At 34.9% G+C, this 27,111-nt stretch overlaps 1 protein-coding gene across 1 annotated transcript in view; it reads right to left on the reverse strand.

Moving 5' to 3' along the window:
- TBC1D32 (TBC1 domain family member 32) overlaps positions 1 to 27,111 on the reverse strand; it is a 210,699-nt gene that overhangs the window by 123,095 nt on the left and 60,493 nt on the right. Inside the window, exons 17-21 of the mRNA XM_040627729.1 lie at positions 16,120 to 16,321; positions 15,478 to 15,560; positions 8,060 to 8,198; positions 4,599 to 4,686; positions 2,463 to 2,581 (exon numbers count right to left, since the gene is read on the reverse strand). Coding sequence (XP_040483663.1) covers positions 2,463 to 2,581; positions 4,599 to 4,686; positions 8,060 to 8,198; positions 15,478 to 15,560; positions 16,120 to 16,321 — 631 coding nt within the window. The remainder of the gene's footprint in view (positions 1 to 2,462; positions 2,582 to 4,598; positions 4,687 to 8,059; positions 8,199 to 15,477; positions 15,561 to 16,119; positions 16,322 to 27,111) is intronic.

The raw sequence follows: 27,111 nt of genomic DNA on the forward strand, positions 1-27,111 counted from the left end.
TAGACATATTTTCTAGGGATTAAAAATTAATGTTGTTCCACTTCATGTAAAATTTAAGAATCTTGAAACTACATAATTTGTATACCATATCATTTGCTTACCCTGTGAGGTAGAGCTGTCATATATATTATCGCTAAGTATAAAATATATCCCACTATATGTCAGTTTTCTTTTAAATAGTCCTATGAATTAAGAGAAAAATGGGGTTTTTCTAAAAGATTTTATTTATTTGTTTGAGAGAGAGCACGCGCAAGCACACATGAGCAAGGAGTAGTGGCAAAGGGAGAGGGAGAGAGAGAATTCCAACCAGGTGCTACACTGAGCATGAGCCTGACAGAAGGCTCAGATTTCACATCCCTGAGACATGACATGAGCTGAAATCAAGACTCAGACGCTTAATGGACTGAGTCACCTCGGCGCCCCAACAGGCTTTTTTATACTCACTCACCTACTTGCAATTTCTTTTCAGTCTGAAAATCCAAATGTCCTTTGACCTGAAGAAATTCCTTTAGTGTTAAATAAAATGCAGGTCTGCTGAAAAGTATTTTCTTAGCCTTTAAAGTTTATTTTACTTTTATCCTTGAGTATTTTTGCTGGATACAGAATTCTAGATTGAGTGAGCCTCCCCCTTTCAGCACATTAAAGATGCTCTATTATCTTCTGGCCTCCACAGTTTCCAATGAGACATCAGCACAATTTTCTGCCGTTCCCCTGTATGTTGAATTTCCATGGTTTCCTTCAAAATTTTTCCTTTATCTTTAGTTTTCAGCAGTTTGTATGTCTCTAATGAGCCTTGCTGTGCTTTCCTTTGGATTTTCATTCTTTGCATATTCTTCCTTGGGATTCGCTAAGTTTCTTGATCTATAAATTTACATTTTTCAAGATATTTGGAAATTCAGCTTTTGTTCAATATCTTTCTGTCCCATTCCCTTTCTCTTCCATTTCTGATATACCAATTGAACTTTTGGTAAGGTCTCACAAATCACAGAAGCATTCCCTAGTTTTTCTCTCTGCTCTTCAGATTATATAACTTCTCTTGATCTATCTCAAGTTCATGCTAGTTCTTCTGTCATATTCAAATATTCTATTAAGCCCATCTAGAAAACTATTTCAGATAAGGTAGTTTAGTTCTAGAATTTCTATCTGGTTCTTTTATATGGCTTCTATTTCTTTACTACAATTTCCAGTTTGTTTATTCATTACAAGCATATTTTCCTTTCCATGCTACTTATAACAACTCCTTCAAAATTCTTGTAAATAATTCCAATTTCTTCATCATTTCAATCTCTATTAGTTGCCTTCTTCTGGGTGTGAATCACATTTCTCTTATTCTTCATATGTCTAGTAATTATGGACTATATCCAATACATTGTGAAAGATATATTCCCCAATGCTGATTTTAATTTAACAGTTAACATGGCAAATTCAAACTCTAAACTCTGACCTTTGTGGTAAGAGCATCTGCTATCTGTTAAGCCCAGTTCAGGGGAGAGTCTTATATTTGCATAGCATACACACAAAGTTTAAGTGCCCCCTATGTAAGTCTCTCCTTTCCAGAGACCACCTTCCATTTTCCAGCTTCTGTGTAGCCCCAAAACTTCTCTTCTGCTTTTTCAAACTTGTCAGGGTATGGATATCTGTCTGTGGAGCACCAACTGGTGCTTGCCCTCAGAAAGTCTGTTAAATCCAGAATCTCAAGCAGTGCCATCTTTTCATCTGCATACTGACTCCCCTCCTTTTTTTTTTTTTTTTTGGTCTCTTTTTAGCCATTCCAGTTGATTTTTAAAGTCATTTTTCCAGAGTTTGTGTTTTCTACTGGAGGGAACTAGCATACCATTACAGAAAGTAGAATTTCATTTTTTAAATAATTTTATGACATCCTTTGAAACTTTCCCAGGCTGCCACAAAGTCAAAGTCAGGAATCCTCAAGTCATTTAACTTTAGTGAAATTTGGGAAACATGTCAAATACATAAAAGCCATTGAATTGTAACAGATCATTGTATAGGTACTTCAGAATTTCTCTTTTTTGGCGCATTATTCTAAATCATAGCATCTTCCTTCTGCCCACTCCTCTTTCAAATAATCCTGACAATTTTCTATTAGATTTAAACCCATGGACGAAAAGCTTCCTTTTTTTTTTTTTTTTTTTTTTGCTTTAGTTGATTGGTCTTTGTTTTAGGGTTTTGGTGGGGGAAGGGAGGTTGTTTTTTCACAGCATGTCTGGTGTGTATTACTCTTCATTAAGAGAAAAATTACAATATTGTGAGAGGAAAACATCTTTGCAAAATGCAATTCCCTTTGAACACTGATAGTTCTAGCCACTTATTTTGAAAACAAAAAAAATTAGAAATGAAATAAAGGAGAGAAGAGAAACTTAGGAAAAGCTGCTGGTTGTAACTGAATATATACATAAAGTACGGATGAAGTAATTTTTGAGAGAGATACTCAGATCATTCCCTACCTTTTGACAGCTCCGGTCAATAGGATCCACTGGAGTAGATCTGGGATGGGTTACTCTAACATCATCTCTTCCACATTCCAGATTGGCCCATAATTCAGTTATAAGTGTATTAATAAACCCTAAGAAGAATTATTTTACATCATATTTACAGTATACTATTTCTTCGGAATATAGAAAAAGACATAATTATCGCTCTGACAAGATTCGTCCAAAAGACAAAAGACACATACTTATATCTTGCATAAGAAATAACCTCTCACCTTGGTAGAAATTATATCTCCTGCTAGTCATTACACCTTCATGATACCTCATTGTCATAAAACTGCATAATAACTAAATTCTGAGACACTATTTCCCTGGAGAACTGAATTTTGAGTCTACGTATTTATTCCTTAGCCAACAACATTGAGCATGTTTTTCTGAAAAATAAGATTTACACTTTACTCTGCAAATGGGCCAACAATGAAAGGCAGCTGAAAGGTGGTATATATGTACATGCGTGCATGCGTGTGTGCATGCGTGCGTGTGTGTGTGTGTGTGTGTAGAGGCATCAGGAGGCAGGGTAGGCATTTAAATAGTGTGTATTCCTTATTCTAATATCGCTTTTCTGGTAATTCTTATGCTTAAAACAATTCTTCCCTTCACACAACTTCTGGCTCAATACAGTTGAAATTCTCATGAGTCAGATACTATATATCTAAATGAAAGTGATTATTAAGGTTGACTATTAAATTCTTTTAAGAAGAATCAAATTACATTAAAAAAGCGTAAGACAGAACATCTAATCATAAAGTTAATAAGTTCGTAATAACATTAGAGCAGAAAGGCTTGTGTGATATAAGAGAAAAAATATGGGCTCTGAAATCAAGAATATCAGTGTTGAAATTATAAACCTGCCCGCTCAGTAGTTTTATGTCCTTAAACAAATCCCTTGACTTCTTAGAGCATCAGTTCCCCCTTTTGAAAACCGAAACAGTGCTATATTTGAGGGTTCTCATGAAGTATAAATGGGATGATATATGTAGGGTTACTAATATTGTACCCCAAGACATCATATGAACTCAAGTAGTGTTAGTCTTCTTTCCATTGCCTTGTAAAATAACTGCATTTAATCCTCTGATGAGAAGCTTGATATCATGAGGCTTAGACACTTAATGATTTGACCAACAGGGAAATCTGAGATTAAATCTAGTCTCCAAATGCTTCCATTAATGTGCCTCTAGTATGGCAATATATTAGATTTTATACTGAGTAGAAGAATAAATAAGTTGTTCAGTTTAGGACAACTTCTACCAAGAAACATGTTTCATAATTCAAGTACTCCAAATTAGTTTAGCCAAAAAGTTTTTAAGATATATTATAATAAAATATTTTCATTTAAGAAGAGAATTAGTTGTGGTCAGTGTAAGCTTCGAAAAATAGAATCACAGCATCTCTATTAGAAGTATGTCTTGTCTCTGGTTCAGGGTTCAGATAACCTTAAGATATACTAAGTTAGTAATGTTTAAACTTCTTAAAAATCCAATCCATAGTAGATAATACATGCTCATTGCAAAGACAGTGGTGAAAGCTAAGTGGTGAGAGGGAAGCTTTCAAGAAGCAAAAGAGGAAGAAGGGGAGTAAGGAAATGGATGTATGTATATATGGTAACTACTGTGGTTGTAAATTTCGAAGTTTATACAGGCCACTAAAACTGAGCATTAAGAAATCCTATAAGACTTAAAAAAAAAAAAAAAGAAAAGAAAAGAAAGAAATCCTGTAAGATTCAGATGTACCGAAAGGATGATATCCTTTTGATTTATAAGATGAAGACAACTTCCTAAAGCATCAAGTACTTCTCAGTTTAATTCATTACGTTCCATTGTTCTCAGAAAAGAGCACAAGGCTGTGTGTGTGTGTGTGTGTGTGTGTGTGTGTGTGTGTATATATCTTTCAAGGAGAAAAAAATTCCATTGCAATTTCATGGAAGAGAAAAAAATAAAGGAAACCCTGTAACTTTCCCTTACCTATGCCCTAACTTGGGAAAAAGAACTTTAGAGTAAATATCCTGAGAGTTGATCATGCCAGTTAAATTTTCTATTGGCTTGCTCATTTTATTTAAAATAACTAGAATTCTAATTAAAAGGAAAAACTTACCTGAACTTTGTAGTGCTACTGCACCTGCTGCTGTTGATGCCACTTGTGTTACCAAAACTCCATAGCCAAACTTTTTATGCCTGCTGATCTAATAACATAAGTAAGGAACAATGAAAAGCAGGAAAACATAAAATGCTAATATTTTATTTACATGTTACATGTAGAGTTACTGATTATTCTTATTAGAATACTACACATTCTTGGGGCGCCTGGGTGGCACAGCGGTTAAGCGTCTGCCTTCGGCTCAGGGCGTGATCCTGGCATTATGGGATCGAGCCCCACATCAGGCTCCTCCGCTATGAGCCTGCTTCTTCCTCTCCCACTCCCCCTGCTTGTGTTCCCTCTCTCGCTGGCTGTCTCTATCTCTGTCGAATAAATAAATAAAATCTTTAAAAAAAAAAAAAGAATACTACACATTCTTTCAACTAAAGATAATGAACAGCAAAACAAACTCAAACACCCTATCAATGAGTTAATATTTTTGATAATCTTATTTCACATATAGGTTCTGGCCCCAGCCTTAAATTTAAGTAGCTTTTTGCCTTGAACAAATCACTTCTCTCTCTAGGTCTAAGTCTCTTCATACATAAAATAAGGGACCTTGACCAGATAAAGATTAACATGCCTTCCAACTTTAAATTCTATTATTTTATTCCTTAGGTTAGTTCTTCAATAATAAATTTCCTCATTAATAAATCTATACTGGCTGCCAGTTGAACTATATTTGTAAATAATCAAAAAACTTTAAAAAATAGTATCTTCTCAATGGTAATTATTTTTAGAGGAAAGTGACATTTTTTTTCCTAAGGTAATTATATATATTTTTTACACACACACACAAAGAATCCTCATCATTAACACACAGGTTTCTAAACAGTGTCATAGAAGACCTTGGATAATCTGTTATGTCACAAAAAGAGTACTATACATATATTCATAGTAAAGTACAGAAGTATCGCTCTTGGCAGGAAACAATATGGAAGTAACAGACATTAAAAAAAAATATTCCTCCTTCTCAGATCTTAGTTATGACCAGGTTGGCTAATAAAATGGTTGACTTCTAAACAAAGCTAACCATTTATAATTTATATTTTATTCACATTTCATTAAAAGAATCTGTTTTAATCAAATTTTAAAAATATAAACTGTATATTAGTTTTGAAGGCAAAAAAAATGTAGAAAGGAACTAAAAGATCATGGGAAAGAATTAAATTTCTTCAATTTTCTGCTATTCATCTCTTCATAAGTTTGCCTTCCTTTTCCAATTTTATTACTCATGTTTTCCACTTTCCTTAATTTACCATACATTATTTCTATAGTTAGATGACACAGAGGCACAAATACATGAAAGTCTTTTTCCTGCTTGCCCACTTCCATAATAACTGAAAAAACACCTTACTCATCAGTCATCCCCACTGACCCTGCTGATTTTGATACTAGCAGCCACAGGAGCCTCCCAAATTCACATTAAGTGCTGAAAAGGAAGAGGCAAAGAAAAACTTCAGAGAAGTTAGAGATGCTTTATTAAAGTAAGACTTAGCTTTCAGGAACACTGTCAAAAACAAATTTGAGCTCTAGTCCTACTGCTTTCAGTAACTAGGTGTGTGAGCATTCACAAATCATTTAATCAAGCCTGGGTCTCTACTTTCTCCTCAGCAAAATTAAGGAGATGGCCTTGTGGCTTTCTTATAAGACACCAGAGAATCTAAATTTTAAAAAATTGTCCTAAGTAACATAAAACACCATTAAAGTATTGTATCATATTATAAGGTTGTGAGTTACTGAGATTGAGAGAACAGTATCTTCTATTACAACCACCAGTGTAGTACGAAGGAAGACTGGATTTTTTTTATATTCATAAATGTTAAAACAATGACATCTAGTCCTCATATCACAGTGGCAAAAGTTGTGTATGCGTAGTCTCAAGCATCTGATGAGAAAGAAAAATGTCTCTGAATTGCCTGAATGTTTTCAAAAATGTAAATAAATAAATAAATAAATAAATAAATAAAACCCCCCAATAGTTAACTAAGTACACAAGGAATTCAAACTCACCACCAGAGAAATTCATATTAAAATGACAAATTCATTTATGTAAGTAAACTTAAAACTACCAATAAACTTAAATATTTACTATGGTCTGAATGTTTGTACCCCTTCAAAACTCATATGTTGAAATCCTAAACCCCAAAGGTGATGTAGTAAATGGGACCCATGAGGTGGGGAGTCCCCATGAATGGGATTAGTACTCTTACAAAAAAGATCACAGAGAGCTCCCATGTGAGGATACAATGAGACATCTATGACCAGAAGAGGGCCCTCCCCTGACCACACTGGCATCCTGATCATGGACTTCTAGCCTCCAGAACTATAAGCAATAAATTTCTGCTGTTTATAAACCACCCAATCTACACTATTTTAACAGCCTAAATGGACTAAGACAATATCTGACAAGAAATATACACACCCCCAGGATATTACACATATTAAACACATTAGCATGGAAGCCTGGGGTAGAGGGATGCATGCCAGTTGAAATGGAACTGTGAATCAGAAATGACAGGGGAATAAAACTAAACAAGACAAACATCTTACATGGACAGATGAAGACAGCATGCCATAAACTGAGGCGTGTAAATAACTAAGTTCTCTATACTTGAGATCCATTTAAATAAGAACAATAAAAACACATCTGTACATACAAACCTAGTATCATAAACCCATGAACTAATGTTCACATGTTTTATTTGTGAAGGGATGGTCAGGGCCCTCCCTCATAAACTACTTACTCTTCACAGGCAAAAACTCTAAGTTATTTGTGTTTTTACAGGCTTAGGCAAAAGCAGGAAATTAGAACTGAAGAACAAATAAAATGGTATTTACAACCTGGTAACCTAGTAACATCAATATACAACAGCTGCCAGAAACAAAGAAGACACTTTTAAAAGCATACATATGATCCTAAAAAGCCAAGAAATTCAGGGATGTTTATATTATCACAGCAAAAAGCTGAATACACCTCACTGAACTTCTGAGAAAGGGCTAAATTGAACTTTACATTTTATTTAATGGTATCAGTAAAATCCCTCTACAAATATTTTTTTAAATGTGAGGACTAAATTCTTACTAACATGTACATTTAGACCTAATGAGGTTTCTTCCCTTCTGAAATTCCACCCAGTTTTAGTGTAACCAGATGTTTATTATATTTAAAACACATCTGGATGATTAACTATATTTTTCAATTCCATCTGGTTGCTTCCCATACTGTAAACATATCCATAGATAGCAACATAAACTCTAATGCTTTCCTGAAAAAATATCAAGTTAAATATTACAATGCTATATGGCTTTTTAATTGAGGTTTAATAACCTCTTCACACAGAGAAGAGAGAATGATGTCTTAATGGCTTTTACAGCAACAAAAATTCTTTTTGCCAGTGGCAGATGGTAATTCATACCTGTAATTTTTTTGCATATCGGTCAAACATAAATGTCACACATTCGTTGATGGCACCTGTTCTTTGAAGAAACAGTAGTCCTTTGGGAGTGGCAGCAAAATTTAGTAAATCATCTAACAAATTCTCTTCCCAAGCCATACTGAAACAGGTAAAAGAAAGGTATGCGTTTCTTTATTACATTCAAAACTGAAAAGAAAATATTTCAGCTTAATACTGCTGATAAACTTATACAGTACATATTGATAGCTAAGTAGTCAGTTTAAAAAATAAGATAAAAAGTATGGTTTCTTTGATAGTGAATTTTTATTATTTTACTTTCTATCTCAATAATTTTCTTTCACTTTAATCGAATATTAACTACAGATGTCAGCATTTTTATTATATCTCAGTTCTCTCATCTTCACTTTAATTTCATTCTCTTCTCCTACCATAATTCTGCTGGGCCTGGAGTCCCCAGGTCCCAACTCTTCATTATTTCTATACTTTCTTTTCATTACAGCATATCTGTCTTCCAACTTTCTAAAGTGTATCAGGCACAGTATCTTTATTTTCATAGGTTTTTAATTTTACTTTTCAGAATGACATTTTTTTCCTCAAAATACTTCTAAAAGGAAGGCCAGTAACAATCTCCAGAGAAGAAGTCTGAAACATTCAGAAGACACAGTTAATAGGAGAGTAAGAGCTGGAAACATGGAAATGTAGGAAGGGATATGAGCATTTCATTCAGAAGTACCAAAAGGAGAAAATGTACTACCTGCGGGGTAGTCCTAGTTGTCTGGAAAGAAACTTTGGATATAAAAATAGGCCAAAAACCAATATCTACATATATAGTGAAACTGCGAGTATGGAGATGTGTGCCATTTTTCCTCCAAGGAAGTGTGAGAAGTCTGTTTTGAAAAGGATTGTAAAGAAATCTGAAATCCAGGACTTTTCTGATCAAAAAAAGAATGATTAGTACATGTTTTGACACATATCCCTCTGTACCAATTACAAAGCAATGGCCAAAGATATAACCATGTTTAAGCAACAAACTCTACAACGGACAGAGAACAGAAACACAAAGAAATGGAACTCTACTTTTAAGGTAAATGCAGGCAATGAAAACCAAATTTAGTTCCCGTGGGATATAAAAGACTAATGGAATTATATATGAGACACAAGACCAGTGCTAGGCTCATCCAGCTTAAGACCTAGGACTGGGTAAGACTAATAAAAATAATACATATTTAACTGAATTAAAATAAAATTTATATATTTAAAAAATATTACATATAACAAAATGCTTATATATGTATAACACAGGCTCTAAAAGTGGGGCTTTGACAAGCCATAAGCCTAGGGCAACAGGAAGACAGACAGATCCTCATTTCTAGAAATGAGCATATGATCAATTTATTTCCTAGTTCTTTAGTTGTATCTGTGATATCTAATTGGCACTGACAGGAGCCTCGAAATGCCAATACAATATTTATTTAAAACATGACCGTAAAGAGAAAAACCATAAAACTGGACAGGAAGAAATGAACATAAAAACTTAAGTAGGGAAAAACAGTAAGGGAAGAGGGAGAAAAGTAGGGAAGGAAACAAACAAAAAAGACTCTCAAAAATGAATTTCCAAACTTTAAAAGATATCTAAAGCAAAAAACTAGCAGAATCGACACTTACCAAATGAATCCATTCCAGCTGAAATAATTTTCAGAAATAATGACTAAAATAAATTTATGGTACTCAAAGGAAGCTTTTAAATTTTTCTATTAAAACTGAAGCAAAAAGCAAAAGGGAATTAAAAACAGGTACACTTTTTAAAAAGAACCACTGGAAATTTTGGAAAAAAAAGAACATAGCCGCTTAAACATTCACAAAGAATTACTGAATAGCAGGTAAGTAAGAAATAAATGTTTAACAGATGAAACATAGAACACAGACTGAAAGGCCTCAATATATATCAAATAAAAGCAGTAAAAGAGAATGAAAGGAATATTTAAAAAGATAATAAGAATTCTCTAGATTTGAGGAAAGACACCAGTTCAAAAAAAGCAAAAACAAAAACCACACAACTAAATTATAAGCTATGAGAAAGATATGACCTATAAGAGAAAGGTGATTATATTAACAGATTTATCAGTTACTACTTATTCCAGAAGAAAATGGAGTAATAGCTTGAAATACTGATGAGAAATAATTACCCATCAAAACTTTTATACCCAGCTAAACTATCAACTATTCTTAACAGTGAGGGTAAGGGGTGCCTGGGTGACTCAGTCAATTAAGCATTGGACTCTTGATTTCAGCTAGGGTCATGATCTCTGGGTCATGGGATCAAGCCCTGCATCCAGCTCCAAGCTCAACACAGAGTCAGCTTGGGATCTCTCTCTCCCTCTCCTTCTGCCCCTTTCTTTCTCCCCGCCTCCACCAATAAAATCTTAAAAAAAAAAAAAAAAAAAGTGAGGGTGAGAGTGGGGGAGGGGATGGAGAGAACAAATACATTAAGGGGTGGGTTTGTGGGTTGGAGGGAAAATAGTCATTTTCAGACAGAAAGAGAATATCAGTTAACTACTCTCAAATCCTTGAAGAACAATTAAAGGAAAACTATTTGGAAACTTAAAAATATACTTCATTGGGGGGAAAAGGTGAACCTATGAGAAAGAATGGGCTACAAGTTTCAACGAATGGCAAAAATAATAAATGTCTACAAATTTAATAACTGACTGAAAAGAAAAAATAGGTGCTTTCAATAAAGAACACAAAGTTAAGGTTTTTCAAGCAAAGACAGGTTATGGGTCTAACTGACCCTGTACTACATCACGAAATCTCAACCAACATAAAAGCGTGCACATACCATGCAATCCAGGTTCTCTGAAAATATAAATTAATTATAAATCAACGGTTTAAAAACAAGAAATAGTAAAAATAACTGTTTGAAAATAAGTGTATTGCAAATATTTCATGGATTAAAGAGTAAAATCAAAATAGAAAGTTCTTAAAATATTTAAAAGAGCTTAATAAGAAAGTGTTACATATCAAAATGTATTAAACTTAGTATGGCCAATGTAGATTGCTTCTCTCACCATCCATTTTCATTCCCTTTTCGTTTACTTTCCTGTACTACAGAAATGAGGGAAGGAGAGACGATGAAAAGGAGAGGGAGAGAGATGAAAAGAGCATTAGCAAAACCAAAACCTGGTGTTTGTATAAACTAATGCAATAAAGTAGTTAAGGGGGGAAAAAGGCCAAAAAATACTAAGACTCAAAAAAATTACAGCTAAAGAATTTCTTTAATCATACAAGAATACTTTGAACAAGTTAACAAAAATGTATCTGTTTAGATTAAAAAAGGTAATATTTTTAGAAAATATAATCAAGTCTCTAAAACACAAGCAAAAAACCTGAATAACCATTAGCCATTAAAGAAACGGTATTTTAAAGTCTACCTTGACTCCCACCCCCCAAATAAAACAACACAGGCAAAAAAACTTACAGGTTGCATCCCATAATTCTGAAAAATTACAGAGAATTGTCATAATTTAGTTTATCTTTTCTGCCACAATCTTAGCATTTAATTATCTTTCAATTATACAGAAGATACTATTTCAAAATGAAAAATCCAAGCCATTGAATTTGTTTATTGGTGCTGGGATAAGGGCAATGGCAAAGAATACACGGTTTTGTTAGCTTATAAGAACTCCATTCTTTGAATGGTTAGATATTATGGAGGGTTAGACACTTTCAAGGAAATTGAGTTTTAGGTGTTTATTTCTTTAAGATCATTGGCTGAGTTTTACAGATTAAAGACTCCCTCCACCCCCAACTTTACTCCACCCTCTAGTTTTCTAAAGGCCGCTTGATGATTGGTTGAGGCAAATTGGGCACCTTGTTGTCCCTCTGATTACATTCTTCTCTATGGTTGCCCTAATGATGATCCCACATAGTTTGTCGTTACTATTAATCAACCAAACCAGCATGTTAGGAATTGGAGTTGAGACTGCAATTCAAAGTCTAGATTTAAAAGATACCAATCCCCTATGATGACTATATGAATACTTCCATCTTCTCTGTAGTAAACATCAATAAATGGAAGGATAGAGGGGAAATTTCTAACATACACTATCAGAATATATAAGATCAAAATACCTAACAATAGTCTCTCAGAGGCTCAAAATAAGAATTTTAGCAACTTACTCTTAATTTTACCTTTATCGTATCAGTCTTACTGTTGGTGTCATTATTTAGAAACTAGTGTCTAGGGCTAGAAGTGTTATTAATTTATTCACTGATTCAAGAAAGGTATCAGGAATGGGAGAAGATAATTGGAAATGATATATCTGATAAAGGATTAGTATCCAAAATACATAAAGAACTTATACAACTCAATACCCTCCCAAAAATATTCCAATTAAAAAATGGGCAGAAGACAACAAGAAAAGACATTTCATAAAAGAAGGCCAACAGACACATGAAGAGATGCTCAACATCATCAGGGAAATGCAAATCAAAACCACAATGAGATATCACCTCACACCTGTTATTATGGCTAAAATGAAAAACGCAAGAAACAAGTGTTGGCGAGGATGTGGAGAAAAAGGAACCCTTGTGCACTGTTGGTGGGAACACAAACTGGTGCAGCCACTATGGAAAACAGTATGGAGGTCCCTCAAAAAATTAAGAATAGATCTACCATATGATCCAGTAATTCCACTACTGGGTATTTACACAAAAATCACAAAAACACTAATTTAAAAAGATATGTACCTCTATGTTTATTGCAGCATTATTTACAATAGCCAAACATGGAAGCAGCCAAAGTGTCCATTGTTAGATGAATGAAGAAGTGGTATGTATGTATGTGTGCGTGTGTGTGTGTGCATATGCATATGCACACACACACACAATGGAATAGTACTTAGCCAAAAAGAGAATGAAATCATGCTATTGGCAATAACATGAATGGAGCTACAAAGTATAATGCTAAGTGAAATATGTCAGCTGGAAAAAGACAAATACCATGTAATTTCAAACATATGTGGAATTTAAGAAATAAAACAAATGAACCAAAAAAAATAAAAAATAAAATAAAGACAAACCAAAAAGCAGACTCAACTATACAGAACAAAGAGATGGTTACCAGAGGGGAGGCAGGCAACAGGATGGGTGAAATAGGTGAAGGGGTTTAAGAGTACACTTATCATGATGAGTACTGAGTAATGTATGGAATTGTTGAATCACTTTACTGTATACATGAAACTAATATAACACTCACTGTATGTTAATTATACTGGAATTTAAAAAAAAAAAAAAGGATAAGAAACATGTTAAGAATCTGCTAGGTACTGGCATTAGGATAGTCTAGTTAACTGACCTGGATGGTTTTACACTCAAGTTTTACCAAATTACAAAGGAACAAATAATGTCTGTCTTATACTAACTTCTCAATTAACATAAAAGAACAAAAAACACTCAATTCTATGAGCTAATTTAATTTTGACAATGAAAATGAAATCAACAGTTCTGATTCTATATCATCAAAAACCCTATTAAATCTTTTGTTTCTAAGACATTAGTATCATATGTTGAGGGAACCTCCTTTTCCCCCAGAATCAAGTTTCTACATGGAGCACATTCCTCAGTATAACCCTATCAAATTACTTACTCCTCCCATGGAAGAAGGGACTCAGGAGATTTGGAGAATGACCTAAGCATGTCTAGCTAAGCAATGCCTCTCTCTCAGTCTACATGTTTGTGATCCAGCTACCTGTAGGAAGCACACATTATGCTCTGTTCTACTATGTAGTTAAATTTGATCTTTGTAAGCTCTGCCTTAGAGGGAAGCCTACAGCTGTCCACTGCCAACTGTGACAGAAGGGTAAATCTAATTCTTGAGATCTTAGGAAGCCTGTGTTATTCAGTATTTTGATTTGTTTGACTTCTTTATCACTATTACTTGGTTCTCAACTCAGGAAGGAAGGAGTGGCATATAATTTATTAGCTCCTTCACACTCTAACTTCAGAATCTAAAAACATTATTGAGAGTAAAATGTATTAACTACATTAATCATGTTCCCTCTTCTAGCCTATTGACCATTCCTTCAATCTGAAATAATGTTCAGTTTTTAGTCAATTAACATCTATTCTCTTCAACTTAGCTTAACAACTTCTTACGGAAAGATTCCCCCACAAGTTGCCTCCCAATGGACCCCGCATGGCTCCACCATATAAATTTAGCATACTATATTGCCACGTTGTATTAATTGTATTCTACAGGATACAATAAGCTCTTATGGCATACAGGTATCCTCAGAAGTCAAAGCACATGGACCAATAGATAGCTGAATGAACGAGAAAATGAATTCATGAATGAAATGAAAAATGACAAATCACAGAAGATCTCAAAAAAAACAGACTTAGGGGCACCTGGGTGGCTCAGTCGGTTAAGCAGCTGCCTTAGGCTCAGATTATGGTCTCAGGGTCTTGCGATGGAGCCCATGTCAGGCTCCCCGCTTAGCAGGGAATCTGCTTCTCCCGCTGCCACCCACCCCATCCACCCCAGCTCTTGTGCTCCCTCTCTCTCTCAACTAAATAAATAAAATCTTTAAAAAAAAAAAGAAGAAGAAGAAGAAGAAGAAGAAGAGGGAGAAAAGAAAGAAAAAAGAAAAAAAAACAGATCTAAAAATTACCTCAAAAATTGCAGAAATATTCTCCCCTCCTCACACACACACAAACAATGGCAACAGATTTAAGTTTATGACAACTATCAGAAAAAAATTTTAGCTGATTTTTAAAAAAGACTTAACTATTTGTTGAATCATTACACTGTCAAGGATATGAAAAAAGTTTTTTGTTTGACTTCTTTAAACTATGTCTACCTGAAATGTTGATTTTTAAATTTTTCTTAAGAATACCTCTTAAAGTTGTATTATCTGTTTAGAATATGCCAACAACTAAGAAGAAAATCCTGGTACGTAAGTCACCAGATCTCAATTTTTTAAAAATAATTTAAACATAAACAGACTTCACTGGCATTTGAAGACACTTTACTGCTACCGGAACTCCCTAGTTAGCTTTCCAAATTTGGAATTTGATACTTCTCCATGTTTTTGGGAAACATTACAACAGATCCAATTTCTTAACCCAAAATGTTAACACAGGATAAAGCAAGTATAATAAGTAATGCTAGATTTAAGGTACAAGTATGACATGATCTCTAAAGATCCCTCTAAATGTAATTTTCCTTAATACTAATTTTATGTATACAGTTACCTCCCTGTATTTTCTTTTTTTAGTTTTTCTTTCAATCCCGGTTAATTAACATACAGTGTAATATTAGTTTCAGGTGTATTTCTGCTGTACTATTCAATTACATTTTCATTTAAATTATTTCAGCAAATGTAAAGAAACAGATAAACTTAGTCAATTGTGCTTACGTGTTTTGGGATTCCTGGCTTACCGAAGAAATAGAATCTGAACCCTTTACTGGAGTAGGAATTCTTTCTGATAGCAAACTTGTCTAAAATACAACAGATTACATTGTTTTTATTGAGAGCATTATTCATAAGATCTCATGATACATTTTTACAGATCCTTAATATAATTAAAATTAAATTATCTTCAAATTTTAAGTTACTTGGTTTTTAATATCATGTAAAGTTATTTTATAAAGGAAGTATATAAATGTGGGGGAAAAAAGGCTTAGTTCACTGATATATACTACATTTGACTATTACTACATTATAATCTCCAGTGTCTATAACAAAGCCCCAGCTGTCTGTAAAAACTGCTCAGAAACATCTTCCAAAGAAGAATTTCAGTTTATGAAAAGATAATTTATCTAAAGCCTCTCCTACCAGAAGAAAAGACTTTGAAGTGCCCAGTTGGGTCCCAGAACTTTGTCCTGGTAGGAAATGAGGTGAAGTCATCCTGTACCAAATTAAAGAGCATTATGTTCCCTAGAGTACTGTTATGCTAAGAAAGTCATATTTTCCCCAGTAAAGATTTAACTGCATTACAATAGTGACTATATTTGAAATAAAGATTTGCAGGGAGGAAATAATCTTGAAAATTCTTACCTTCTTCCATGCCTTTGCTATAGACTCATGCAAACTATAAGGAATTAACACCTGTAAGCCTTCACATGTACCATATATTTGACGACACACAGAAATAAAAGCTCCTTTAACCACAGGCAGCATTTCCGATCCAGAAAAAATAGAAATATCTTCATCAAGAAGTTTTTTTGAAAACTGGGCAATTATATGAGCACCTGTTGGACTGAAACATGAAAGACTAAAAGTGATTCCAAGATTATAAATCATGACCTCTTAAAGTACTACCAAAAAGTCTAGCCATATCACAAACTTTGCATTTGCTTGGCTCCCCGTTAGTTCTATAGTTGTTCTCTAACATGTCAATATTCCTGTTCCCACACATGTACAGATAAATGTCTAATAAGGACAGCAGTTTCAGGAGACTAGAGGAAAGAATACACAGATAGGAAAAAGCAAAACTACACACTTAAAAGATTATAGACACCATAGGTCCAGGGCCATATCTAACTTCACCTGATGGTAGTAAAAACATAATCCTGAGTTCCCATGTCGTTAATAGGACCTAGCTCCTATATATCAGAAGTTAGGACACTTTAAAAGTAATAATAAATAAGGAAGTCATAGTAAACGCTTAATGTGCCAGGCATTGTTCTAAGTATTTTAGATATATTAACTCATTTAATCCTTACACTAACCCTATGAAGTATTCTTCATTTTTTAAATAAGGAAATACAGTTAAAGCTTACAGGAGTTAAGTAACTTGAACAATATCTCATAGCTGGTAAGAAGTGAAGCCAGGATTCAAACCCAGGATATCTAGCTCCAGAGCAGCACACTTTCAGTTTTTCTGGCTTTAAAAACAAACACAGTAAGCTGTGGGCAAAATAGGGTACTGATTCTCCATGTATCCCTCCACCCATCTTCAACAGTTATTAACATTTTGCCAGTCTTGTTTTATCTATTCTTCGACCTCCCCCTCTGCCCACGTCTACTGGAATATTATATGCTAAATGCCAGACATCATTTTACCTAGTGTACATGTTTAACTGATTAAGGTTTCCATGTTACACAACAATATCCCAATTAAAAAGCTATAATTGTTAATATTATCTGATATTCTACCCATATCAAGATTCTCCTGATTGTCTTAAGGTGTTCCTTATAAGAGATTAGTATAAATCAAAATTCAAATGAGTTTCACAGAGTGCATTAAGTTATTGTGATCATTTAGGCCCCCTCTTTTCTTTTTCACCCATGCATTAAGTTGGAGAAACGACGTATTTTTCCTATCCATTCTTCATTTGTATAATTGCTTCACCATGCTGTCATTTAATGTGTTCCTCTACTTCTCCATATTTCTTATAAATTGATAATTATATCTAGAGGCTTAAAGTTCAATTTATTTTTTCTTGGCCAAATAACTTCATAGGTGGTTGCTGCTATGTACATTAGATACATATCTGGTTGTACCAATTTTAACGGTGCTACAAATCAACTGGTCAGATGGTATGAGTCTGAACTCTCCAGTGGGAAGTCCTCCCCACATGAAGCCTTTCACCTCATGGTTTTAGCATCAATTCGTGATAATTTCCTAAATCAACTATTTCATTAGGAGCTACCAAATGGTGATTTTCTAGTTACTCTGCACTTACTAAAATTTTTCTATGAAGAACTTTATCCTCAGTAACTTAATAGTTATATTAAAATACAGTTTGTACAGGGGCACCTGGGAGGCACAGTCAGTTAAGTGTCCGACTCTTGGGATCAGCTCAGGTCATGATCTCAGGGTCAGGAGATTGAGCCCTGCATTGGGCTTCATGCTCAGCACAGAGTCTGCTTGAGAGTCTCTCTCTCTCTCTCCCCTTCTGCTCCTCACACTCACACTCATACTTGCACACTCTCTCTCTAATCAACAAATAAATCTTTTAAAAAAATACAATTTGTACAGGAAATAGAAAAAAAGAGTTTGAACATTTTTAATCAATTTGGAAAATGATGAGCTGGTATCCTCACAACTTCAATGGGTAATTGACAAAGTTTTTGTTTTTTTTTTTTTTAATTTTAGTGCGTTTTTAAAATCATTTTTGTATGCTTTATGTATGTCAATCATTAAAGTCATTTTTTTAAACCTCGGATTATCCACCTTAAACCAGTAGAAGGCCCATTCTGGTAGACTGGGGTACTTTTGACACTATATCTTTAGTCTTAGGTAATTTCCTTACTTTCTAGAATAGTAAGATATCTTGGGATCACCTTGCATATTTCCTGGCCCAATCCAGAAACAACTACCTTCAAGGATCCCTTCCTCCTTTTGTAGGGAAAAAAACAACAAAACTTAGATATTTAGAGACCACAATCTGGGTGCCAACTCATTGCTAAGGGGTTGTCATTATTTCTAGGCCTCTTCAGTAGTAGTTCTGAGAAAAGCATAAGAAAAATAAGTTAATACTTATTATTTCCATTATGAATTTAAAATTCAAATTTAACTTCTTTAATTGTATATTCTATTTCCTTATGATGCTAATTACTCATTTGCTTTATTTTAGAATATGTTCATAATAGTTTCAAAATATATTGATTACAGTTTAAGATTACTTTGAGAATGTTTGCTTTCAACCTTATGATATATCTCACTAGAAATGTTCACATCAGGTCACTTGAGGTAATTCTTTCCTCTACATGGGTAGGTCACTAACTTGCTTGGTAGTTAAATTCACTTATTCCCATTTGCTTGAATTTCTTTGAAATGTGAATTTTTCTTTTTGATTTAACTATTATATGTAGCTTGTAAAACAGCTACATGATTCCAAATTCAAATCAAGGTACAATGAAGGTATAACCCATATATCTTCCATTTCTACCTCCCTATCCACATGTTTTTCTCCCTTCCTCTAAAACTATTACTTTTCAGTTTATCCTTTTATCACTCCTTTTGAAAAATATAAATATGATTTTATTTATTCATATTCCCTTCTATTATATAAAAGATAGCATTCTAAACCATTCTTCTGCATTTTGTTTGTTCACTTAGATATCCTGAAGATAACTCCACAGCAATACATTAAAAAAATTCAATGTTCCTATTGCACAGCTGCTAAGTGCTCCTTTATGCAAACACAATTTAATCAATCAGCCTCTTGTTATTGGACATTTGAGATGATTCCAGTCTTTTACCAATATAAATAATATAATCAGAAACAACCACAGCACAATGGTGATTCAAAAGAAACTGACATTTAATGTCTTACCTATTTAACTTCAATGTAAGGGAAACTTTCTTTAAAAAACTTAGAAATACTAATGATTGGGGAAAAATTGACTACATAACTAAATGTCTATATAGCAAAACAAAAACAAAAACAACCACTGAAATAGGGAAGTGATGAATAATAAAAAGAAACCTTAGAACTCATGACAAAAGGTTAGTCTTCTTCATTTTACAAAAGAACTGTTATCTATATAGAAAAAGACTTCCAGTTGAGTATGGCAGATTGAACACACACATTCACATCTGCACCCTCTTAAAATACTAAAATGCAAAAGTGAAGGGAATTTTCAGAAGGCTTTTATAGCTGTCAAGGAGAAAAGAAAGGATGTGACAGTAACAATGTTTTGGACTCTAGAAAGTGGAAAAAAAACAAGAAGTAATTCAGGACCTGGAAAAACTGAATGATTAGTCATAATACAGAAAACAGAACATAATATTTCACAGAACTTCTCAAAAAACTCAAATTGGTGGTATCAAGTATTTCTGGAATTAGGGAAGAAGTGGCACTGAAAACAGAAGAGCTGCCTGCAAGTCAACTTAAAAAGAAGTTTGACCAGCTTTCCTTCTACATTCCATGTAGCCACCCCCATGGATCCTTTGGAAAGTAGGCAAAGATCAAGAACAGTACAGAGTACCACAGGGTTAAATCAAAGCTTATACAGTAAAAGCTGAAAACCACTTTCTCCACCCAGTCATCTTCTCCCGCTAGGCTTATATTCTCTGCAGGCAGCTAGCTATAGGAGCCTTCTCAATGGAAAAAGAGTAAGACTAAAGAGACTGATATTAGAGGTTCCCCAAACAAATGCATGGCAAGATTCCCCCATAGCAAAGGCCACAAGTAACGAGGTCCCATGTTCCTGCACAGCTATTTACTGACTGTTCAAATAGCTATTTACTGACTTAAAAGTATTTGAAGAAATCACTAATTTAACATCTGAAGCCAAGACAACAAATAGAAAAATCAATGTGGAAGGAAAAAAGAAAGTGAGAAATGAAAACTTTATATCTTCACGGATATAAGAGAACTTAAACTCATGAAAAAAGAATAGGATAGTAGAATAAGAATGTTCTCTTACAGAAAATATACAACTTAAGAAATGCAAATCTCAATCTGAATCTAAGGACTAGAAAATAAAGCTGAGGAAATTTCCCAGTTAAAAATTTAAAAAGCAAGCTCCTGGAGGGGGGTCCAAGATAGTGGTAGGAAAATCCTCCTCCCATGGACACGCCCAATCTACAGCTACATATGATCACTTCCCCGTGAAAGAGATCTGAAAACTAAATGAACTGCTTCCCACAACAAAGGACAAAAGGACCATATCAAAACAGTGAGGAGAAGCAGAGACACAGTCTCCCAAAAAACACCCCACTCATGGCATGGCAACACAAAACAGGAAGGGATCTCGCCAGACAGGTGCTTCTCCCAGAGGAGTAAAAGGTTAGTATCCCACATCAGACACCCCACTCCTGGGATCTACACCAGAGAAATAAACCCAGAGAACACCTAGCCTGGAAAACCAAAAGGGTTATCATCCAGGGAGTTTTGAAGTGCTATAAGGAAACAGATTTCCCTCTTGAAGGGATTGCTTATGGTCTCGCCCCAAGACCCAGCAAAGAAACAGAGGTCTGGAAAGGCCCCTAGACTGTATGTAAAGGAGACTCCTTTGCTAATGTGGGGGCATTGGCTGGAGGTGGGGGGGATAGTTGAGATGCTCTTCAGAGATAGATGAGGATGGTAGATGCCATGGATGCACTCTCCACATGGCCTGTTAGCAGGGTTACCACCGCTTTGCTGATACAGCACAGGTGGAGCTTTCGTGGCACTTGGTGAGGCCAGGTGGAGAGTTGCAGCACTCTCCAGGCCACTCTTTGAAGACTGAGCAAAGTACTCGCATTTCACCCAATACATAAAAAAAAACAACAAAGCTAAGCCAAATTAGCAAACAGAGGAAACAAAGAAAAGATGAAACCGCAGAACATGAGCGTGAGCTGTCAGGGCAGTCTCCTGTTCCCAACCTAAAGCCAGCACACAAAAAGGGCACTCTCCTGCTCCATTACAGACGCCCATGGGAGCATACACTCAAGGCATTTTTCTGTTGTCTTCCTAAAGCTAGTGAGCGTGCCCTGTCCTCTACACCCTCTAGCTGCCTTGCTCAAGCCAGCAGATGCACACAAAACACACCCCTTGATTACCCGGCCCTGATGGCCAAGAGGGCTGACTATCCAGAGCTCTACCAGATTATAACAAATGGAAAGACCATCCTTGGCAGGCCATCAATACCAGGGCCCTGCAAAACAGCAGACTGAAACAACCTCACTCTTCTTATAAAAAAGGCCTATTTACTTAGCCTACAGCTTTAGCCTCAGAATAGGATTCAGGTTTCCCACACATCAAGAGGCTAAGGAGACACTCCATTTGCACACCCACTTGGCCTCATTACAGCTGGATAAGACTTCCCGAGAAGATCTTATACATTCATCTAGAACTCAGACTTTTGCAACTTACACCCAAGGGAGACCTCCAGATCTGGAGGCCAGCAGTGATTACAAATATGATCCCACAGGACTAAATACATTTGCACACTTTAAAAGCTGTGGCCTGAGGGTCTGGCTTCTAATCATACTGAAACTAGGTGCTAAATGAGCTTCCTCCCCTTGGATCACTGACAGGCCTTGGCAAACCCTCAAAAAAAGGGGCATATCAATAATAAATCAGACAGTTGAGATAATCACAAAGGTCTGAAAGACAACCAAGAGCTAGGACAAGGTTGAATGAGAGATTCATCACCTATTCAAGGCTACTCTTTGAAGACTGAGAAAAGACCTGCATTTCACCTAAGACATAGAAAAAACAGAGCCAAGCCAAATTAGGAAACAGAGGAAACAAACAAACCAACAAAAAAGACAAAACCCCAGAAAATGATATGGAGATAAGTATCTGATAAAAAAAATTCAAATCAATGATTATAAAGATGTTCACTGAACTTGGGATAAGAATGGATAAACATAGAACCTCAATAAAGAGATAGAACACATAACAAAGTACCAAGCAAAAGTCACAGACCTAAAGAATACAATAACCAAACTGAAAAATACACTAAAGGGGTTCAACAGAAGCCTAGATGAAACAGAACATAGATCAGGAAGTGGAAGACAAAGTAATGAAATGCACCAAGACACAGCAGGAAAAAAAATAAATAAATGAAGATAACCTAAGGGACCCTGGGAGAACACCAAATAAAATAAAATTCAACTTCACATTATAGGGGTCCTAGAAGGAGAAGAGAAAAGGGGCAGGAAACTTACTGGAAGAAATAAGGGCTGAAAACAACCCCAACCTAGGGAAGGAAACAGGCATCCAGGTCTAGGAAACCCAGAGTTACAAACAAGATGAACCCAAAGAGAGCTACACCAAGATACATAATTAAAATGTTAAAAGTTTAAAAGTTGAAGAGAGAATCTTAAAGGCAGCAAGAATAAACAAATTCTTATGTACAAGGGAAACCCCATAAGGCTATCATCAGATTTCTCAACAGAAACTTGGCAAGCTATAAGTGGTATAACAGACTCAAACTCCTGAAAGGAAAAATTTCCAACCAAGAATACTCTACCAGGCAAGGTTATCATTCAGAATTGAAGATAAAGAGTTTTCCAAACAAGCAAAAGCTAAAGGAACTCATCACTACTGAATTGGCCTTGCAAGAAACCTTAAAGGGACTTTTTTAAAGCTGGGAAGAAAAATGGACTAATAGCAAAACATATGAAAGTAAAAATCTCACTAGAAAAGGTAAAGGTAAAGTTAGAATTATTACTTATAAAGCTACTAAGAAGGTAAAAGACAAAAGTAGTAAAATTAATTAGAACTACAATAATTAGTTAAGGGATATATAAAATAACAAGTAAAAAGCTGACATCAAGGGGTGCCTGCGTGGATCAGTTAGTTAAACGTTTGGCCTTGATTTTGGCTCAGGTCTTGATCTCAGGGTCATGAGTTCAAGCCCCATACTGGGAACCATGCTGGGCGTGGAGCCTACTAAGAAAAACAAAAATTAAAGATAAATAAAGGGATATGTGTTTTAAAAAAAAAAGTTGACATCAAAAACATAAAACATGGTAGAGAAGTAAAAAATGTAGAGTTTGGAATATGTTCAATTTAAAATAAATTGCTATATACATAGGATGATACATGTGAACCTTACAATAACCACAAAGTCTCTAATAAATGACAAAGGGGGTACTACATAATGACAAAGGGGTCAATCTATCAGAAAGATATAACATAAATATATGAATCCAACATAGGAGCACCAAAGCATATAAAGCAAATATTAAGAGACCTAAGGGGAGAAACTGACAGTAATACAATATTAGCATGGGATTTTAACATCCCAGTTATAACAGATCATCCAGACAGAAAAGCAGTAAGAAAATAATCAGATTAAATAATGCATAAGACCAGATGGACATAGCAAAACTAGCTACACACATACACACACACACACACACACACACACATACACACACACACATACACACACAGAACATTCTATCCAAAAATCAGAATACACATTCTTCTCAAGGGTATATGGAACATTCTCCAAGACAAATAACATGTTAGGCCACAAAGCAAGTGTTAATAAATAAGACTGAAATAGTATCAAGCATCTTTTCCAACCCCAATAGTATGAAACTAGAAAGCAATTAAAAAAAGGAAACCGGAAAAACTACAATTATGTGGATATTAACATGTTACTGAACTACTAGGTCATAGAAGAAATCAAAGATGAAAAATATACCTAGAGGAGGTGCCTGGGTGGCTCAGTCAGTTAAGTGGCTGCCTTTAGCTCAGGTCATGATCCCAGAGACCTGGGATTGAGCCCCACACTGGGCTTCCTGCTCATCAGGGAGCCTGCTTCTGCCCCTCCCTCCTGCTCGTGTGTGCTCTCTCTCTGTGTCTTAAATAAATAAATAAAATCCTTAAAAAAAAAAGAAAAGAAAAAGAAAAAAATACCTAGAGACAAATGAAAACATAAATACAACATACCAAAATCTGGGATGCAATTAAAATAGTTCTAAGAATGAAGTTCATAGCAACACAGGACTCTCTCAAAAAAATGGGAACTATCAATTTAACTTCACACCTAAAGGAACTAGGGGGAAAAATGAAGCCCAAAGTTAGAAGAAAGTAATAAAGATCAGATCAAAAATAAATTGAGACTAGAAATGTAATAAAATGATCAATGAAGCTAAGATTTGGTTCTTTGAAAAGATAAATAAAATTGATAAGCTATTAGCTAGACTCAACAGGGCTCAAATGAATAGTCAGAAATAAAAGAAGTTATAAATGATACCACAAACTACTAAATGACTACTACAAACAATTACACACCAACATATTGGACAACATAAAAAAAAACATGGATAAACTCCTAGAAACAATCTTCCAAGACTGAATCATGAAATAGGAAATCTGAAGAGATTGATTGCTAAGAAGACTGAATCAGTATCAAAAACCTCCCAAACAAAACTCCAAGACCTGAAGGCTTCACTGGTGAATTCTACCAAACATTCAAAGATTTAATACCTATTCTTTCCAAATTCTTCCAAAAAGATGAAGAAAAACGAAAGCTTCCAAATTCATTTTATGAACCAGAAATACCCTGACACCAAAACCAGACAAGGACACCACGAAAAAGAAAATTATGGGCCAATATCCCTAATGAACATAGTTGCAAAAACTTTCAATATCAGGGGTGCCTGGGTGGCTCAGTAGTTAAGCGTCTGCCTTCGGCTCAGGGCGTGATCCCAGAGCCTGGGATCGAGCCCCGCATCGGGCTCCCTGCTCCACTGGGAGCCTGCTTCCTCCTCTCTCACTCCCCCTGCTTGTGTTCCCTCTCTCGTTGGCTCTCTCTCTCTCTGTCAAATAAATAAATAAAATCTTAAAAAAAAATTCTCAATATCAGCAAATCAAATTCAACAACACATTAAAAGTATCATACAATACGATCAAGTGAGATTCATTCCAGGAATGCAAGAATGGTTCAACATCCACAAATCAACATGACATACTACATTAACAAAATGAAGGATAAAAATCATATGATCATCTCAACAGATGCAGTAAAAGCATCTGACAAAATTCAACACCCATTTGTGATAAAAACTACCAATTAAGCAGGTAAAGAGGGAGCATAATAATAAAGGCCATATACAACAAACCCACAGCAAATATCATACTCAATGGTTAAAGCTGAAAGCTGACTAGGATGTCCACTCTCATCAGTTATATTCAACATAGTATCGGAAGTCTTAGCCACAGTAATTAGACAAGAAATAGAAATAAAAGGTATCCAAATAAGAAAAGTAGTAAAACTATCACCATTTGCAGGCAACATGATACTACATATGGAAAACTCTAAAGACCACACACAAAAAAAGAAACTGTTAAAATAAATAAATTCAGTAAATATACAGGATACAAAATATGCAAAAATCTTTTGCACATCTATAGACTAATAATGAACAAAAAAAATCAAAAAGTCAATCAGTCACATCAAAAATAAAAGCCTAGAAATAAATTTAACCACTGAGGTAAAGATATGTAGACTGAAAACTATAAAACACTGATAAAAGAAACTATAGATACAAATAAATAACAAGATATTCTGTGCTCATAAACTGGAAAATTATTCAAATGTTAATAATACTATATATGGTAAAGAGTCAAGGCAATCCCTATCAAAATTCCAGTGGCGTTTTTCCACAGACTAGAACAAATAGCGATTATAAACATTGTTATCAGGATAAAAGCTATCCACCAAACCAAGGCAGCACCAGTCTTTTTTTTTTTTTTTTTTTAAGATTTTATTTATTTGAGAGAGACAGTATGCACAAGCAGGGGGCAGGGCAGAGGGAGAGGCACAAGTAGACTCGTGCTGAGCACAGACCCTGATGCAGGGCTGGATCCCAGGACCCTGAGATCATGACCTGAGCCAAAATCAGATGCTTAATGACTGAGCCACCCAGGCACTCCCAGCACCAGTCTTGAGTAAAGTCAGAAAGCTTTAAAAAGATTTTTTAAATAAAATTAAAATCAATAGAATTTGCCCAGGATTTGAATATACAGAAAGATTTAATAGGAAAGAGCATGTAGATGATCTATCAATGAAGTAAAAGTTAAGTAAATTAAAAAATATCCTAAGAGAAAATTATTAGCTCCAGAGAAAAGAAGAAGTTGTGAAAAAAAGTAATCACATAGCTGGGCTGGGAAGATTATAGATAGATACAGTATGACCCTACTGAAGGCAGTTGTTCAACTATATTGCATTATTGATGGGCAGCAAGGGGTTGGGAGGGGGGACCCAGGTGTGTTTATGTGGGTGGTTGGGAGGAATTAGAAGAGAGAAATCAACGGATTATGCCTTAAATTAAAATCAAGTGTTAGAAGGTTATTATCTAATGATCATCTAAAGCAGTCAAAAGTAGATGCTTTGGAGAATAAAGAAGGAAATACTGTTTTTGATACTAAGCCTTGCATGTTTACTGTGTGCATAAAACTTCAGGTTGATGAAAAAATAAAACAAATGGAGAAATGATATGGAAAGAAACCTTACTGTCATAAAATGAAAACAGCCAATAACCATATCTCCATAAGAGCAATGAGATGTTCAAACTCAAGTAGAGTCAAGTCAGTATGGATCAAAACCAGATCACCTGTTAAGTTGCCAAAACATTCTACCACCTCA

Source organism: Ursus maritimus, unplaced genomic scaffold, assembly GCF_017311325.1.
Source record: "Ursus maritimus isolate PB19 unplaced genomic scaffold, ASM1731132v1 scaffold_13, whole genome shotgun sequence".
Lineage (NCBI taxonomy): Eukaryota > Metazoa > Chordata > Mammalia > Carnivora > Ursidae > Ursus > Ursus maritimus.